This window comes from Bufo gargarizans, chromosome 11 (genome assembly GCF_014858855.1).
Source record: "Bufo gargarizans isolate SCDJY-AF-19 chromosome 11, ASM1485885v1, whole genome shotgun sequence".
Taxonomy (NCBI): Eukaryota; Metazoa; Chordata; class Amphibia; order Anura; family Bufonidae; genus Bufo; species Bufo gargarizans.
The window spans coordinates 8,310,836-8,331,296 of NC_058090.1; the positions used below are offsets into that span (position 1 = coordinate 8,310,836).

At 51.3% G+C, this 20,461-nt stretch overlaps 1 protein-coding gene across 1 annotated transcript in view; it reads right to left on the bottom strand.

Moving 5' to 3' along the window:
• The window catches only part of ITPK1 (inositol-tetrakisphosphate 1-kinase), a 96,467-nt gene extending 80,105 nt beyond the window's left edge, over positions 1–16,362 (bottom strand). The window contains exons 1-2 of the mRNA XM_044272624.1: positions 16,011–16,362; positions 14,317–14,506 (exon numbers count right to left, since the gene is read on the bottom strand). Of these exons, the coding sequence (XP_044128559.1) occupies positions 14,317–14,411 (95 nt within the window). The 5' untranslated portion in view covers positions 14,412–14,506; positions 16,011–16,362. The remainder of the gene's footprint in view (positions 1–14,316; positions 14,507–16,010) is intronic.
• Between the last annotated feature and the right edge of the window lie 4,099 nt (positions 16,363–20,461).

A 20,461-nucleotide genomic window follows, 5' to 3' on the forward strand; every position in this document is an offset into this window, starting at 1 on the left:
GAACGGCTGAGCAACAGCCGTGTGCATGAGCCCTCATGGTGACAGATTCCCTTTAACATTAACCATATTACTATCCTATGAAGTTATAAATGGGGCGGGGCTGCGACAACCTCATTTTCATCCTCCGTCATACTTAAAGGGGTTGTTTCATCTGGGACTTTGATGGCATATTGCTAGGATACACCATCAAAGTCAGGTCTCAGAGGTGGGAACCGCACCCATCTCTAAAATGGGTGCCCGAAAATTAACGAGAGTACACTGCGCATGCGCGGAATGCTCTCCACTCATGTCTATGGGAGTTACGAAAATAGCAAAGCAAGCGCACTCGGCTATTTTCGGACATACCAAAGAAATAAAATTCAGGATGCACTGTGCGCGCAACTTCTCTCCGCTCACATCGGGGGTCCCGTTCTGGGGATTGGTGGCATATGGGACCCACACCTATGTCTTAAATGAGACAATCCCTTTAAAATATGCATTGTGCTCCTAATGAGCGTCGGATTTAAAAAATAAATAAATAAAATAAAATAAAAAAATAGTATGTCGGCTACAGGTATGAACCGGAGGCAGAAATAACACACCGATGAGGAATTTAAGGAATTTGACATGTTGGGTGAAGTAATCCTTGAAAAAAAGAAGATCACTTTACTAAAGGTTGTGCAGCAATCGATTATTTTAGCAATCAAGTATTCTACCGATTAATCAAGTACTCGAATAAGAAAAAAAAACTAATTAAAAAGAACATTTTCTATAAAAACTCATCAGCCCCCCTGCCATCAGTCTCCCCCCCATGCCATCAGTTCCCCCTCGCTTGTGCCATTAGCTCCCCCCCCCAGTGCCATCAGTTGCTCCACTTCAGTTCCCCCTCCAATGCAATTAGTTTCTCCGGCAGTGCCACCAGTCCCCCCCCCCCATGCCACCAGTCCCCCCCCCCATGCCACCAGCTTCCCCCACTCCCCCTCCTGCCATCAGTGCCCAGCTGCAACGCCAGTGAACTAAAATGTCCCGACGATGCGTGTATTTCAGGATCCAGTGCAGCGCTGTGCGGGCAGGCGGGTGACCACGGAGCGTTAGGAACAGCAAGCTCTTCTCTCACACTCCGTGGTCACATGGCACAAACGAATCATCGATGCAAAAAATTTGCATCGAGGAATTTTTTGTGTTGAGTTAAATCGATTAATTCGAGTAATCGTTTCAGCCCTAGTTGTCACTAACAAAGCGCCCAAACAGCAACGAAAGTAACTTGAGGAAGGAACAATTCAAGAGAAGACGTGACCCTGTCCAATAATTCCAGAATCACTCCTCGTTGCCCGTCAAGGGTTGTTTGCCCAGAAATCATTTGGGTTTCCTCCAAAAACGCACAGAAACGACACCACTCGGAAAATATGTTTGTGAGTTTGCAGCCTGGTCTGCATCAGATGTTACCTCCTTTATGCTCCGGTGACAGATCATTTATTTTCCATGGGCTGATTGTTATCCTCACCAGCCGAGAAGACCCTCGGTGACCATAGAGACGGTCAGACTATTTAATAATGGAGCATCTTTCCAACACAAACGTGGGCACTTGCTGTACCCGAGAAATAAATATTTTGACAGCCGACGGAGTCCTGAGCACGGGGAGGGACATTATCCGGTAACAAGCGGACTTCTTTTAATGCTGGTGGATCTCCACATGATCGGACATGTGAGGTTGGTAGAGGAGCAAGGGTTCAAAAGCTGAGGAACCCCATAATGGGTGTCCTGACCCTATCGGCCTCCATAACTATGGCCAATGTCACTTGGGAGTCCACAACTCATGTGCTTCACCCTCCATTATTGAGTTAGGATAACCTGCTCTCACCAATGTGACTGTCCCATAAGTAAGGTATCACGTCTCTCTGCTGCTGGGAGATCACAGGCTTGAGTGTTGCCCGAGCCTGTATGTAATCTGTGATAATTATATACGCTGATTAGCCTTCCAGACATGGCCTTTACAAGATCTTAGAGATGTCCCTGTGGTATCTGGTACCAGTACATTTCTAGCAGATTCTAAAAGTCCAGCATGTGATGAAGTGCGCCCTCCACGGATCAGACTACTTTCGGATTGAGAGCTGGAGAATTTGCAGAACCGTCAACTCTTGAATTCTTTGTGCATGAAGGGTTTCCACATGAAGGTCAGAGCCAAAGGTTTCCCAGAGGCCTCCACCGGCTTGTCTTCTTACCATCCTGGCGCCATCTCTTCCCCAGGTAAGTAATGCACACACACATGGCTGTCCACATGACGTAATGCGATTCATCAGACCAGGCCTTCTTCCTACAGTGGGCCTGGTGCCATCTCAAGTAAAGCCTCATACACACGTCAGTGATTCACGGACATGTGCTGTACATGTTCTCCATAGACAGCACATGTACCCAGTCATTATAATGTGTGCATTTACACATCCATATTTTAGCACAGAAGCACGCTCTATTTTGTCCTCTTTCACTAATCCATCACGACCATTATAGGCTATGGGTCAGAGAAAACCATGGTGTCACGGTGGGGAGCGGAGGAAACCCCCCACCGTACAATGTTGGGATAATAAGGAAGCAGCTAAGCCTAGAAACAAGGAAAAAAGGGAGCTGACAACCAACTAAGCATCCCTAAATCCTATCCCTGACCTCCTGACTGCATGAGCCGCCCTCGATGGTAGGGGGGCTCATACTCTCGAACCTGGGCCCTACTGACCCCAATGGTCCCTGCAATATGGCGTCAGAAGGTGGAGACAACCGATTCCCTCAAGACACGGAGGAACCGGAGTCTCCAACAGTCCTAGCAACAAAGGGGAAGAAAGCCGCCAGCAGAGGACGACACGACAGATAAGTGTCCAGAGGCAGAAAACACCACTGCCAACAGGACCAACACGGACACCTACCTGACACAGCTGCAACAGGAACTCGAGCCATCCACGCCGCTACCACAGGATCCTGGTAACGCGCATAGGCCCAAAACACACACCAGGCAGGACCCAGCACGAACACCAAACACAGAATCTAGTACCTGGACCACCATGCGGCATAAACCATGGCGGCAACAGGCTGCGCTGCTTGTAGTTCCCCCTCCGGGGAACTCTAGGGACTCCCTTCCGAAGGTAAAGGACATACAAAGGATATGTCTGGCATCCATGCTGACCTGAAACACCAAACTGGCCAGACATGAAACCCCAAACCAGACATAACAACAAACCCCAAACATACAACAAGTGAGGTACGGTTTCAGCAACAGACACAAAGGGGTGACATTGATGTCCCATAAGGTGGCCCTCAAGGACTGGGCAGGTGGAATAGCACCGGCTCCTCAAGACACTGAACACAATCTGACCTCAGGCTCACAATAAGCGCCAAGAGGCCACACCCAGCTCCACCTTGCACACACCTTAACCCCATAGACTCCAGAAATGGGAAGGGGAACGGCCTTAAAGGGGAAGTGCACACGCATGCATAACAAACACCACGTTGCCACCGGCAACCACCATGCACTGTGAAAGTCTCACGGCAAGCTACCACCAAGCCGTGACACTTGGAGGTGATCCCTGTTTCACGAATCAGGAAGAGATGCAATGAAAACTATTTTTTTTCAGCTGCACATCGCCATGAAATACTGATGGCACACGGACAGCAAAAAACAGACACACGGATCCTTCACGGAGGCATCACTGACCACCTTTACACAGATTTGGATACAGACGTGTGAATGAGGCCTAGGCAGCTAGACTGTTAGTGACGCCATAAGGTCCCGGTAGATGGTCACCGGTATCCGGAGCCATCCTGACTGCAGAGTATCGCACAGCTGCTGGAGGGAGGTGGGGGGGAAGTCCATAGAGCAAACACGACCTGCGAGGTGGTCACACAGATGCTCAATTGTGTTCAAGTCTGGAGAGTCAGGGGTCAGAGTAGTACTTGGAAGTCTTGGTCATGGTCTTCTAACCAATGTCGGACATTTCTAGCCGTGTGGCAAGTCCATTGTCTTGCTGGAAGATCCTATTTACCCCGGGGGAGACCATCAGCATGTAGGGGTGTACGGGATCTGCAGGGATGGGTTTGTACACAGATCGGTGGAGAGTGCCTTCCACGTGGATGAGTGGCCCAGAGAATGCCACGAAAACCTCCCCAGACCATAACGCTGCCCTCACCGGCTTGTGTTCTCCCAGCAATGGCTGCAGGGTGTTCTCTCTCTGATGTTTCTCTCTTGACACAGCAACGTCCATCCGTTCCATGGAGCAGAAAACGTGACTCATCGGAGAAGACAACCCTTTACCAACCAGCGGAGGTCCGATTCTGATACTGCCGCGGAAATTGAAGCCTTTTCTGCTGATGCAACTTCATTAGCAGAGGAGCAGTGACCGTCCGTCTGCCCTGGGGCCCCATACCCAGTAGGTTCTCTGAACTGTTGTGTTAGACTGGTTTATTTTGATGGTGAGCTGCTCCACTGTAGGGTGTCCTCCGCCCTCGAGCACCTCTCTAGCCGACGTTCCCCCCTCACATCAATGACACGAAGTTTCCACGTTGCTTATTCACAATGCTGCCCTTTGTCCGCTCTCCATACACTTTCACCACAGCGGCAGAGAACAGTTCACACTGCGCAGGTTCAGAAATACTGACACCCGGGGCCCGAAAGCCAATAATCATCCCTTTCTGGACCTCTGATAAATCGCCCCTTTGGGAACTTTCACACTTATGTTAAACTTTTCCGGTATGGAGTTCCGTCCTCGGGGCTCAATACCAGAAAAAAACTGATCAGTTTTATCCCCATGCATTCTGAATGGAGAGCAATCCGTTCAGGATGTCTTCAGTTCAGTCACTGTACGTTTTTTGGACGGAGAAAATACCGCAGCACACTGCAGTATTTTCTCAGTCCAAAATTCCGGAACACTTGCCGGCATTATTTTCCATTGAAATGTATTAATGATCCATGCGCCAAGTGTTCCGAAGAAACGGATCAATTTTTTGGGTCTGCGCATGCGCAGACTTTTAAAAATGTGAATGAGATAAATACCGGGTCCATTTTTTTCCGGATGGCAACCGGAGAGACGGATCCGGTATTGCAATGCATTTGTGAGATGGATCCGCATCCGGATCAGTCTACAAATGGTATCTGTTTGCATTTAGATTGACGGATCCGGCAGAGAGTCCTGGCGACAGAAAAGTCAAAAATAGTGAGATATCTTGCAGAGGGATGCAGCACTCTTAAAATTGCAAAGCTTCTGAAGCGTGATCATCGAACAATCAAGCGTTTCATTCAAAATAGTCAACAGGGTCGCAAGAAGCGTGTGGAAAAACCAAGGCGCAAAATAACTGCCCATGAACTGAGAAAAGTCAAGCGTGCAGCTGCCAAGATGCCACTTGCCACCAGTTTGGCCATATTTCAGAGCTGCAACATCACTGGAGTGCCCAAAAGCACAAGGTGTGCAATACTCAGAGACATGGCCAAGGTAAGAAAGGCTGAAAGACGACCACCACTGAACAAGACACACAAGCTGAAACGTCAAGACTGGGCCAAGAAATATCTCAAGACTGATTTTTCTAAGGTTTTATGGACTGATGAAATGAGAGCGAGTCTTGATGGGCCAGATGGATGGGCCCGTGGCTGGATTGGTAAAGGGCAGAGAGCTCCAGTCCGACTCAGACGCCAGCAAGGTGGAGGTGGAGTACTGGTTTGGGCTGGTATCATCAAAGATGAGCTTGTGGGGCCTTTTCGGGTTGAGGATGGAGTCAAGCTCAACTCCCAGTCCTACTGCCAGTTTCTGGAAGACACCTTCTTCAAGCAGTGGTACAGGAAGAAGTCTGCATCCTTCAAGAAAAACATGATTTTCATGCAGGACAATGCTCCATCACACGCGTCCAAGTACTCCACAGCGTGGCTGGCAAGAAAGGGTATAAAAGAAGAAAATCTAATGACATGGCCTCCTTGTTCACCTGATCTGAACCCCATTGAGAACCTGTGGTCCATCATCAAATGTGAGATTTACAAGGAGGGAAAACAGTACACCTCTCTGAACAGTGTCTGGGAGGCTGTGGTTGCTGCTGCACGCAATGTTGATGGTGAACAGATCAAAACACTGACAGAATCCATGGATGGCAGGCTTTTGAGTGTCCTTGCAAAGAAAGGTGGCTATATTGGTCACTGATTTGTTTTTGTTTTGTTTTTGAATGTCAGAAATGTATATTTGTGAATGTTGAGATGTTATATTGGTTTCACTGGTAAAAATAAATAATTGAAATGGGTATATATTTGTTTTTTGTTAAGTTGCCTAATAATTATTATAGTCACCTGCACACACAGATATCCCCCTAAAATAGCTAAAACTAAAAACCAACTAAAAACTACTTCCAAAAATATTCAGCTTTGATATTAATGAGTTTTTTGGGTTCATTGAGAACATGGTTGTTGTTCAATAATAAAATTAATCCTCAAAAATACAACTTGCCTAATAATTCTGCACTCCCTGTATACCCAGCGAGCCAGCTCACCACGCCTTATATACCCAGCGAGCCAGCTCACCACGCCTTATATACTCACCGAGCCAGCTCACCACGCCTTATATACCCACCGAGAGAGCTCACCACGCCTTATATACCCAGCGAGCCAGCGAGCCACGCCTTATATACTCACCGAGCCAGCTCACCACGCCTTATATACCCACCGAGCCAGCTCACCACGCCTTATATACCCACCGAGCCAGCTCACCACGCCTTATATACCCAGCGAGCCAGCTCACCACGCCTTATATACCCACCGAGCCAGCTCACCACGCCTTATATACCCACCGAGCCAGCTCACCACGCCTTATATACCCACCGAGCCAGCTCACCACGCCTTATATACCCACCGAGCCAGCTCACCACGCCTTATATACCCAGCGAGCCAGCTCACCACCCCTTATATACCCAGCGAGCCAGCTCACCACCCCTTATATACCCAGCGAGCCAGCTCACCACGCCTTATATACCCAGCGAGCCAGCTCACCACGCCTTATATACCCAGCGAGCCAGCTCACCACGCCTTATATACCCAGCGAGCCAGCTCACCACGCCTTATATACCTAGCGAGCCAGCTCAGCACACTTATATACCCACGAGCCAGCTCAGCACACGTGACTTCTTTCATGATCTATACTTTGCCGACATCGAAGGTAGGAAGAAGTCAGAATAATGGGACTCGGCTGTGTATATAATTCTATACTATAATACAAAACATAATATAATAATGCGCCTTCAGTCAGAACACACCAAAAAAAAAAAAAAAAAAAACTTTTTTAGGAAACCCTTTGTCAACACCCATTAAAAAAAATGAACCAGTAAAGAATGGAATGTGCTGGTTTATACTGTTGCAAAGTCCACGCTTCTCCAGTGCCGTCTGCCTCCAGCTGTAACGCAACACAGTCATTATGTAGCCTAAAGCAGAGAGAAAAATGCTCCTCTCATAGCACCTCGGCAGTAGCGAGGGCCAGAAAACACAATGACTACTCCCAAAACAATGTACGGGAATGATAAGGGCACCTCCCCTAAAAAGAACAAAAATATTAGCCCTGGAGTTCAGCGCAGGGTCCGGGTCGCGGAAGGACAAGTTGCAAAGTCTCCGTATGTACGGTACCGAGCGTTGTCACCTGCTTCCTGCACTGGTATGGAGTCTGAAGGATTTAAAGGGGTTGTCTACTTTGGGATTTTTGCTCACACCCGTGAAAGTATGTAATGCCTAGGTGCCGTCAGCCCTCCAACAGTAAGAGGCAGGGTCTGCAGGGGCTGTCCTCTGCTCTGGATAATCTAAGGGTTATGCCATGATTAATGTAAAAAATGAAAATCGGACATATAATACAGAGGTAGGCACCCTCTGGCCCTCCAGCTGTTGTGAAACTACAACTCCCAGCATGCATACTTGCACTGCTGTTCTCAAAACTCCCATAGAAATGAATTAAGCATGCTGGGAATTGTAGTTTCACAGCAGCTGGAGGTCTGAAGGTTGCTGATCCCTGATATAATACATGACAATCTCTTTCTAATGAAGTTAGAACCAGCCCTGTACCTCACATGGATCTAGGGGTCTCCCAATTCTTTTCTTCAACCTGGCAGCTCAATGGGCGTGACCTTTCTGCTGCAGCTCTCGCCCTATAACTGCCACAGCTTCTAACAGAACAGATGGCAGGTGAAGATTTCAACTGAGCATGTGCGACCACCTCAGTGAGAGAGGCAAAAATAAATAAATAAGGAAAAGAACAAACAGCAGGTGGCGCTATACAGATAAATTTTTATTGAATAGCTCAGTACGTTTTTAATTACCGTACATGCAATTACAAAAGTCTTCAGATTCAGGTTTGAAAAATTTAATATCTGTTTCGTGACACAACCCCTTTAAGCGGAGTCCTAACCCCACTGCCGGCCATGTCCTGATAGCTTAGGACAAACCCCGTCCTTTGGCCCCAACAACCCGTGTGATAGTCCATGACAGGCACCACCAGGACATAACCCAGGTCCACGCCCCATGAGAAATCTTCCTAGTTGGACACAACCCTCCGGCCTGCGTTCCGGGGACTGCACAGTTTACAAGTCCCGGGACGGACAGAGAACCTGCGATAAGATCTGTGGCTTTTGGGACTTCCTGCCCTGAACGCCGAGGTCTTCAGATCAGATCATCCATCACGAGCGGTTTCCCGATCCTCCCTTGTTAAATATTCACTCCCACCGTTCCCAGAAATAACACACAGTCCACTCGGCGAGGTCTCGTTTTGTGCGAAACCTTCCAAGACGGAAAAATCTTGACTCTCCACCAAAGGTCGACCTCCCCTAATGTATCACTATTATATTAATGGCAATGTAAGTTATTATTGGGACGAGCCGCTTCCTTGTGAATCAATCCGCAGAATACCGGGCGGGGGGGGGGGGGTTCACTGCAGAAGAACTCCACCCATGGACCCGGAGGTAAGTCATCGGCTTCTTCCCACCAAGACGGATCTTCTCTTGTATTCGCACAACTCTCCAGTCCGGAAGAGAACTATACCAGTAGGTGCATGAATTATGGAATTGTTCCTCGTGCAATTCTCCAGCTTATGGTCCTGCTGAGTTGAGAAATGTATTTTCCATCCAAGGTGACTAGAAAAGGGGAGGTGGCGTGACCACTCTGGAGGCTATTCTGTGACACAGGGGTTGTCACCTCCCTTCCCCCACATGGTAAGTCGAATCTTCAGGAATGTAAAAAGAAAAAAGAAGTGCCATTCCATGAATTTAGATCCACTGTGATGGCACCGCTATCTCTATGTACAGAGGCATCAAGAGTGGTAACCAGGATACAGGAACACCCTGCCGCCTGCTCCCACTAAATATCAGATGTGCAACCGCAAATAGACAGCGGCGGCGAGGCGCTCCCCATGTGACTCACTGACAGACTGCAGTGGGTGAGGAATACTAATACCCTGTGCTACCTGCGGCGTCCTCCACTGCTCTGCTGGAGGAGATCTCGGTTTTTAGGTCATGGACTGAACTGCATGGAGGATCCAAAAACAATAATCGGACACTATGACTCCTCCTGCAGGACGACCAAGAGGCGATAGCGCCGATTTTAAAGGGTTGGGATCATCCGATGCATTGTGGAATATCATGAGGATGTGCTGGTAATATCAGATCACTGGGGGTCCAGAGCCAGCACAGGCTGCCCCCGCCCTTGCAGAGCCAGCACAGGCTGCCCCCGCCCTTGCAGAGCCAGCACAGGCTGCCCCCGCCCTTGCAGAGCCAGCACAGGCCGCCCCCGCCCTTGCAGAGCCAGCACATCCTCATGATATTCCACAATGCATAGGATGATCCCAACCATTTAAAATCAGCACAATCGCCTCTTGGTCGTCCTGCAGGAGTCGTCGTAGAGTCCGATATTGTTTTTGGAGCCTCCACGCAGTTCAGTGGGTAGCAGAGCCAGCCCAGGGCGCCCCCCCGCCGTAGCAGAGCCAGCCCAGGGCGCCCCCCCCGCCGTAGCAGAGCCAGCCCAGGGCGCCCCCCCCCCCCCGCCGTAGAAGAGCCAGCCCAGGGCGCCCCCCGCCGTAGAAGAGCCAGCCCAGGGCGCCCCCCGCCGTAGAAGAGCCAGCCCAGGGCGCCCTCCGCTGTAGCAGAGCCAGCCCAGGGCGCCCCCCGCTGTAGCAGAGCCAGCCCAGGGCGCCCAGATCCCATCAGTTCACAGCACACGGCAGTCGCCTGTCTATACACTAATTCCTGGTAAACATGCCTCCGTCTCTTCAGAAGTTGCCCCGGATGGCGGAACTAAGACACTGATATTTTCTGTGTAAACAGAGGCCGTGTCTGACAGATCTTCGTGGCTCGTCTTCCGTTCACAGGATTCCTGCCTATTCAGAAAAACCTGTTCAGGGAAACGAAGCAGAACCCAACAAGACGGCGATTGGCAGACACATCCGGTTTCAGGAGGACCAGGCACAGAAAAACCCACCAGGACTTGGAAGCTCCACCACAGGGACCATTTTCAATGACAAACCTCCTATATCCACCTCGTACGGGTCTTCTAGGTGCGCCGAATCAATGGATCGTCCAAAAACATAACATTACACTGGGGGGGGGGATTGCCATGTACGTCTCTGACAAGACCAGCAACTGCATTAGGGCAAGCCACGAGGGGTCTCTGCGTGGTCCGCCACCATCCTGGACCAAAGCGACCTGTGACAAGCACGCCGCCTATAGAACATGTGATGTCAGAACTCGCCAGTTATACAGAATTTACATACATGTCCATGAACTCCAGTGTATTCTATAATATCAGCCACGTCGCAAGGAGACGGGATAGAAATCCGAGCCCCAACCTGTCCCCGGGACAATATCTGTCACCGGATTAGTCTGAGGCATCACAATAGGGATAAACACTGGAGATGATTCAGACCCGATCCAGTAGAGACAATGCAAGACAAACAGCCGGAGAGCGAGGCGCAGAACATGATCCTCAGTGGGTGCAGCACAGGAGGCCAGGGAGAGAGGGCGCCACCCGTCTGCGGCCCAACAGGCGCCCCGGAGGACGCGCTCACATAACCAATATCGCTTTCTAGGTACTTGTCAATTTTACTCCAAGATCTATAGATTCAGCCTCAATCTCCTTAAAGGGGTTCTCCAGGATTTTGATATTGAAATGATTAGTAGATATAAAAAACAGTCGACTGACCCCTCTGCGCCCTCAGTTTTTGGGATACGTTGGGATTCAATCAACCAGTGACCGCCATAAAAGTAGTCACATAATACCAGTGACCGCCATAAAAGTAGTCACATAATACCAGTGACGGCTACGTGCACCTATGCACAGAAGCTCCCAGCAATTATGCGAATGGGGGTCCCATATGAATGGAGTGGTGGTCGCACATGCCCGCTGCCCTCCATTCGAGCTCCACGGGACTACTGGAGACAGAGTACTGTGCTGTACTATCCTTGGCCATCTTATAGGCTTGAAATGGAGTGCATTATGCGCAACCAGCACCTCATTCGGCATTGGAAACCCATTCTCAGGGGGGTCCCTGATGACAGGTCATAAGTATGCTGGCTTATCCTGAGGAGGTCGGACGCCCACTGATCCGATATTGCTGAACTATCCTGAGGATGCTGGACGCCCACTGATCTGATATTGCCAGCCTATCCTGAGGAGGTCGGACGCCCACTGATCCGATATTGCTGAACTATCCTGAGGATGCTGGACGCCCACTGATCTGATATTGCCAGCCTATCCTGAGGAGGTCGGACGCCCACTGATCCGATATTGCCAGCCTATCCTGAGGAGGTCGGACGCCCACTGATCTGATATTGGTGGACTATCCTGAGGGGGTCGGACGCCCACTGATCCGATATTGCCAGCCTATCCTGAGGATGTCTGATGCCCACTGATCTGATATTGCCAGCCTATCCTGAGGGGGTCGGACGCCCACTGATCTGATATTGGTGGACTATCCTGAGGATGCTGGACGCCCACTGATCTGATATTGGTGGACTATCCTGAGGATGCTGGACGCCCACTGATCTGATATTGGTGGACTATCCTGAGGATGCTGGACGCCCACTGATCTGATATTGGTGGACTATCCTGAGGATGCTGGACGCCCACTGATCTGATATTGGTGGACTATCCTGAGGATGCTGGACGCCCACTGATCTGATATTGGTGGGCTATCCCGAGGATGCAGGACGCCCACTGATCTGATATTGGTGGGCTATCCTGAGGATGCTGGACGCCCACTGATCTGATATTGGTGGGCTATCCCGAGGATGCAGGACGCCCACTGGTCTGATATTGGTGGACTATCCTGAGGATGCTGGACGCCCACTGGTCTGATATTGGTGGACTATCCTGAGGATGCTGGACGCCCACTGATCTGATATTGGTGGACTATCCTGAGGATTCATTTGCATATTAAGAAAACGGGAACAGAGCCTCAGATGAACAAAAGAAATTCAGCGCTTTAATCAGGTGATCCACAGCTATGCGTCTATGCAAACAGGTTGCGACAGAATCCCTTTAAAGGGGAAGTCCAGCGAGTAAAAAAATTTAAATGTCCAGAGTGGGTTTAAAAATTAAAACGTAATCGTCACCTTACCGATCCCGTCGCGCCCATTCCGACTCTTACTGGATCCATGCTGATCTCCGCTTCCCGATTCAGTTTTCACATACAGGAAATTCCCTCTCAGCCAATCACACGCCGAGGAGGGTGAGCAGCGAGACCAGTGATTGGCCGAGCAGGCGTTTCCTGTCTATTCAGACAAAACCAGCAGGGACCTGGTAAGCATCAGTACGGGAGCAGCAGAGGATTGGTATCACTTTTTTTTCATTTTTTACCCCACCCTGAGCACTTTATGACATTTTTTGGCCTGTTGTACTATCCCTTTAATTCTTAAAGAGCCCATGTTGTCCACTGCTAGAACTTGCCCTCATAAAGATGCCTATACATTAAACGTTGGCCAAAGAGGCCAATTTGGTCAGGCCGCTCTCTAATCTGCATGGGGGCATCCAGCCTGTCCCCTGATGGACGGATCGGGGACGTTGGGGGAGGAGGTGTCTGACAGTGGCTTATTCCCCTCTCCCCATGGAGAACACCTGCACAGACCTATACAGGACACATCCACTTGCACAGACCCATGCAGGGCACGCCCGCTGGCACCCACCTGCACAGACCCATGCAGGGCACGCCCGCTGGCACCCACCTGCACAGACCCATGCAGGGCACGCCCGCTGGCACCCACCTGCACAGACCCATGCAGGGCACGCCCGCTGGCACCCACCTGCACAGACCCATGCAGGGCACGCCCGCTGGCACCCACCTGCACAGACCCATGCAGGGCACGCCCGCTGGCACCCACCTGCACAGACCCATGCAGGGCACGCCCGCTGGCACCCACCTGCACAGACCCATGCAGGGCACGCCCGCTGGCACCCACCTGCACAGACCCATGCAGGACACGCCCGCTGGCACCCACCTGCACAGACCCATGCAGGACACGCCCGCTGGCACCCACCTGCACAGACCCATGCAGGACACGCCCGCTGGCACCCACCTGCACAGACCCATGCAGGACACGCCCGCTGGCACCCACCTGCACAGACCCATGCAGGACACGCCCGCTGGCACCCACCTGCACAGACCCATGCAGGACACGCCCGCTGGCACCCACCTGCACAGACCCATGCAGGACACGCCCGCTGGCACCCACCTGCACAGACCCATGCAGGACACGCCCGCTGGCACCCACCTGCACAGACTCATGCGGGACATGTCTGTTGGCACCCACCTGCACAGACCCATGCAGGACACGCCCGCTGGCACCCACCTGCACAGATCCATGCAGGACACGCCCGCTGGCACCCACCTGCACAGATCCATGCAGGACACGCCTGCTGGCACCCACCTGCACAGATCCATGCAGGACACGCCTGCTGGCACCCACCTGCACAGATCCATGCAGGACATGCCTGCTGGCACCCACCTGCACAGATCCATGCAGGACATGCCTGCTGGCACCCACCTGCACAGATCCATGCAGGACATGCCTGCTGGCACCCACCTGCACAGATCCATGCAGGACATGCCTGCTGGCACCCACCTGCACAGATCCATGCAGGACACGCCCGCTGGCACCCACCTGCACAGACTCATGCAGGACATGTCCGCTTGCCCCCACCTGCACAAACCCATGCAGGACACGCCGGCTGGCACCCACCTGCACAGATCCATGCAGGACATGCCTGCTGGCACCCACCTGCACAGATCCATGCAGAACACGCCCGCTTGCACCCACCTGCACAGATCCATGCAGGACACGCCCGCTTGCACCCACCTGCACAGCTCAGCAAAGGCTTGGAAGTTCAATTTCTTTATCTTCTTTTCACTCATCCAATAGCCGACCCGCTTCCCTTTCAGGAACGTCTGCATTTTTGGCACCTGTCACCACAGGGACCCCCGAGGGTTCAGTCCGGGAGCCAGACACTACGATAGGGAGGGTCTCCAGTGACCGGTGCGCTCTTCACCTGATGAAAAAGACACAGGAGGGGTCAGTTCAGTGCAAAAGAATATATATAAAAAAATATATACAAGAAGAAACGTGCAGTCAGCACCGAGGGGGGCGCGGAGGTCCTGTGTACACAGAACGGAGGGGGAAACCGCTGGACATATAAATTATTCAGCAGCTCTACTTATCAGGTCATGGCACGTGCGAAAGTCAAGATGGACCCTGACCCCAAAGCAGAGCTCAACCCTCATCAGCCTGCACTGGCAATGTTGGGGCTTGTTGTCCTGGAACAAACTATGAACTGGGAATTGAACTTACACTTCCAGTCCTCACTGGAGTGCTGAATGCAAGAGGAGAGAATTTGGTAGGGGTCCAGGTATGACGGGGAGAAATCCTGGATTAACCCCTCCAGTGCTGACAGAGGAGGAAGCACTGATCAAAAAAATAAAAAATAAGCAGAATATATATAATGCACATAAAAAAAAAGAAAAGGAGAGAAAAATGGGACTTGTAGTCCTGACAGTTTAAAAGTACAGAAACGTTCTTAAATACTGCCCATTTTCAATATCTCTGCTTTCTGTCAGCCTAGGCACAGAGCAACTCCAGCTGTTGTCCAACTACAACTCCCAACATTCCAACCTTCTAGGCCCTGCTAGGAACTCTCACAGAAGCGAACAGAGCATCCTGGGAGTAGTAGTTACCCAGGTGCAGAAGTGCCATAGGTTTCCGACCCCCTGGTTAGAAGCTGAAAACCTGTCCTGCCCTTGCCCTCCTTTGGGTGGGTTTGTTACAATGTATCGCTGCAGACAGCCCGCCAAAGCCGCCAGGCCCTACCGCTGGTGGCTCCAGTTTACAATCTCACACCCTAATGAGCCCTCAGGACCAGGTGAGGCTGTCAGCCTTCCGAAACGTAAAGCCGAATGTTGCCATTTGCTGACAGCAAGCAGAGATCTTGAAATGTCAAGAAACAGACACAAAGTATTACAAAAGTTGCAAAACTTTTCACTCTATCTACACAAGACTGGACAAAACAAAGCATTTAATATCAGCCGAGGCCTGCTGGGACTTGTGGTTATTAGTCAAGACCCGCCGCCGCCACTCATGACCTGCTGGGACTTGTAGTGCACTAGTCTGACGGCTATGCCAAAAAGGACCAGGGGGGTACAGGATAAACCAAACTTTGGAGGGAAAAGTGCATGCATATAGAAAATGATCCAGGAGGGGGAGGGGGGGGCAGTAAGTGACAGCAGGTGAGGTAGGTGGCTCAGGTCTGACTGGCAGCACTAGGGGCTGTACATGCAGGTGGCACCATCCCGCTCTACTGCCACCATGCAAGCGCTACCAAGGCAGGGCACCCAGGATTAACCCCTCTGGTGCCAGCCCAGGCAGGAGCACGTTGCAGGGCGGCCAGGAAGCCTGTGGTGGCTGCAGGAACAGCTTCCCCAGGCTGAAATGGAAACAGCATTGATGAAGTAGGTCAGTGCCCCCCTCCCTCTCTCCCACATGGCAGCTCCACCACCAACCTGGCCAGCAGCTGTGCAGTGAGGTCTCCCTCTTGCTGAGGATCTGTCTCCTGACTGTCTCCCTCGCTCTCTTGATGACTGCTTCCCTCCCCCTCTCTCAGATCTCCATTTGCTGAGCTGGGTCCCTCCCTGGTCTCAGCTTCTCTTGCAGGTTGGGAGGGCACACAGTGAACTGAGGACCCAGGGCCAGGACACTCCCTCTGCCAGAGCTCCAGCTCCTCTCCTGCTGCTCCGACCTCCGTGCATTGAAGGGGGAAGAGCAGCCTGGAAGTTGGAGGCTGAGAAGGAAGAGGACAGAGGAGCCCCAGTCACCGGCAGCAGCAGCAGCAGCAAGAGGAAGTGCAGCCGGGAGTTCCCGCCGGAGCCCGCCAGAGGGCAGCACTGAGCGGCGCCGCTCCAGGCACAGGCGGCCGAGGGGCTGGGGGGGGGGAGTTCTGTGTATCTAAAGGCTGAGATACAGGGGCTGGGGGGGGAAGTTCTGTGTATCTAAAGGCTGAGATACAGGGGCTCAGCCAGCGGTATCACACAGAGAATAAGATACATGTCAGTATCACACCTGATGGGCTGAGATACAGGGGCTCAGCCAGCGGTATCACACAGAGAATAAGATACGTGTCAGTATCACACCTGATGGGCTGAGATACAGGGGCTCAGCCAGCGGTATCACACAGAGAATAAGATACGTGTCAGTATCACACCTGATGGGCTGAGATACAGGGGCTCAGCCAGCGGTATCACACAGAGAATAAGATACATGTCAGTATCACACCTGATGGGCTGAGATACAGGGGCTCAGCCAGCGGTATCACACAGAGAATAAGATACAGGTCAGTATCACACCTGATGGGCTGAGATACAGGGGCTCAGCGAGCGGTATCACACAGAGAATAAGATACGTGTCAGTATCACACCTGATGGGCTGAGATACAGGGGCTCAGCCAGCGGTATCACACAGAGAATAAGATACGTGTCAGTATCACACCTGATGGGCTGAGATACAGGGGCTCAGCGAGCGGTATCACACAGAGAATAAGATACAGGTCAGTATCACACCTGATGGGCTGAGATACAGGGGCTCAGCGGGCGGTATCACACAGAGAATAAGATACATGTCAGTATCACACCTGATGGGCTGAGATACAGGGGCTCAGCGAGCAGTATCACACAGAGAATAAGATACGTGTCAGTATCACACCTGATGGGCTGAGATACAGGGGCTCAGCCAGCGGTATCACACAGAGAATAAGATACGTGTCAGTATCACACCTGATGGGCTGAGATACAGGGGCTCAGCGGGCGGTATCACACCTGATGGGCTGAGATACAGGGGCTCAGCCAGCGGTATCACACAGAGAATAAGATACAGGTCAGTATCACACCTGATGGGCTGAGATACAGGGGCTCAGCGGGCGGTATCACACAGAGAATAAGATACATGTCAGTATCACACCTGATGGGCTGAGATACAGGGGCTCAGCGAGCGGTATCACACAGAGAATAAGATACGTGTCAGTATCACACCTGATGGGCTGAGATACAGGGGCTCAGCGAGCAGTATCACACAGAGAATAAGATACGTGTCAGTATCACACCTGATGGGCTGAGATACAGGGGCTCAGCGGGCGGTATCACACAGAGAATAAGATACATGTCAGTATCACACCTGATGGGCTGAGATACAGGGGCTCAGCGAGCAGTATCACACAGAGAATAAGATACAGGTCAGTATCACACCTGATGGGCTGAGATACAGGGGCTCAGCGAGCGGTATCACACAGAGAATAAGATACATGTCAGTATCACACCTGATGGGCTGAGATACAGGGGCTCAGCCAGCGGTATCACACAGAGAATAAGATACAGGTCAGTATCACACCTGATGGGCTGAGATACAGGGGCTCAGCGAGCGGTATCACACAGAGAATAAGATACAGGTCAGTATCACACCTGATGGGCTGAGATACAGGGGCTCAGCGAGCGGTATCACACAGAGAATAAGATACATGTCAGTATCACACCTGATGGGCTGAGATACAGGGGCTCAGCGGGCGGTATCACACAGAGAATAAGATACGTGTCAGTATCACACCTGATGGGCTGAGATACAGGGGCTCAGCGAGCGGTATCACACAGAGAATAAGATACATGTCAGTATCACACCTGATGGGCTGAGATACAGGGGCTCAGCGAGCAGTATCACACAGAGAATAAGATACAGGTCAGTATCACACCTGATGGGCTGAGATACAGGGGCTCAGCGAGCAGTATCACACAGAGAATAAGATACATGTCAGTATCACACCTGATGGGCTGAGATACAGGGGCTCAGCGAGCAGTATCACACAGAGAATAAGATACAGGTCAGTATCACACCTGATGGGCTGAGATACAGGGGCTCAGCGGGCGGTATCACACAGAGAATAAGATACATGTCAGTATCACACCTGATGGGCTGAGATACAGGGGCTCAGCGAGCAGTATCACACAGAGAATAAGATACAGGTCAGTATCACACCTGATGGGCTGAGATACAGGGGCTCAGCGAGCAGTATCACACAGAGAATAAGATACAGGTCAGTATCACACCTGATGGCTGAGATACAGGGGCTCAGCGAGCAGTATCACACAGAGAATAAGATACAGGTCAGTATCACACCTGATGGGCTGAGATACAGGGGCTCAGCGGGCGGTATCACACAGAGAATAAGATACGTGTCAGTATCACACCTGATGGGCTGAGATACAGGGGCTCAGCCGAGCGGTATCACACAGAGAATAAGATACAGGTCAGTATCACACCTGATGGGCTGAGATACAGGGGCTCAGCGAGCGGTATCACACAGAGAATAAGATACAGGTCAGTATCACACCTGATGGGCTGAGATACAGGGGCTCAGCGAGCGGTATCACACAGAGAATAAGATACATGTCAGTATCACACCTGATGGGCTGAGATACAGGGGCTCAGCGGGCGGTATCACACAGAGAATAAGATACGTGTCAGTATCACACCTGATGGGCTGAGATACAGGGGCTCAGCGAGCGGTATCACACAGAGAATAAGATACATGTCAGTATCACACCTGATGGGCTGAGATACAGGGGCTCAGCGAGCAGTATCACACAGAGAATAAGATACAGGTCAGTATCACACCTGATGGGCTGAGATACAGGGGCTCAGCGAGCAGTATCACACAGAGAATAAGATACAGGTCAGTATCACACCTGATGGGCTGAGATACAGGCGCTCAGCGAGCGGTATCACACAGAGAATAAGATACAGGTCAGTATCACACCTGATGGGCTGAGATACAGGGGCTCAGCGAGCGGTATCACACAGAGAATAAGATACAGGTCAGTATCACACCTGATGGGCTGAGATACAGGGGCTCAGCCAGCGGTATCACACAGAGAATAAGATACAGGTCAGTATCACACCTGATGGGCTGAGATACAGGGGCTCAGCGAGCGGTATCACACAGAGAATAAGATACATGTCAGTATCACACCTGATGGGCTGAGATACAGGGGCTCAGCCAGCGGTATCACACAGAGAATAAGATACGTGTCAGTATCACACCTGATGGGCTGAGATACAGGGGCTCAGCCAGCGGTATCACACAGAGAATAAGATACAGGTCAGTATCACACCTGATGGGCTGAGATACAGGGGCTCAGCCAGCGGTATCACACAGAGAATAAGATACAGGTCAGTATCACACCTGATGGGCTGAGATACAGGGGCTCAGCGAGCGGTATCACACAGAGAATAAGATACGTGTCAGTATCACCCCTGATGGGCTGAGATACAGGGGCTCAGCCAGCGGTATCACACAGAGAATAAGATACGTGTCAGTATCACACCTGATGGGCTGAGATACAGGGGCTCAGCCAGCGGTATCACACAGAGAATAAGATACGTGTCAGTATCACACCTGATGGGCTGAGATACAGGGGCTCAGCGGGCGGTATCACACCTGATGGGCTGAGATACAGGGGCTCAGCCAGCGGTATCACACAGAGAATAAGATACAGGTCAGTATCACACCTGATGGGCTGAGATACAGGGGCTCAGCCAGCGGTATCACACAGAGAATAAGATACATGTCAGTATCACCCCTGATGGGCTGAGATACAGGGGCTCAGCCAGCGGTATCACACAGAGAATAAGATACAGGTCAGTATCACACCTGATGGGCTGAGATACAGGGGCTCAGCGGGCGGTATCACACAGAGAATAAGATACATGTCAGTATCACACCTGATGGCTGAGATACAGGGGCTCAGCGAGCGGTATCACACAGAGAATAAGATACAGGTCAGTATCACACCTGATGGGCTGAGATACAGGGGCTCAGCCAGCGGTATCACACAGAGAATAAGATACATGTCAGTATCACACCTGATGGGCTGAGATACAGGGGCTCAGCGGGCGGTATCACACAGAGAAT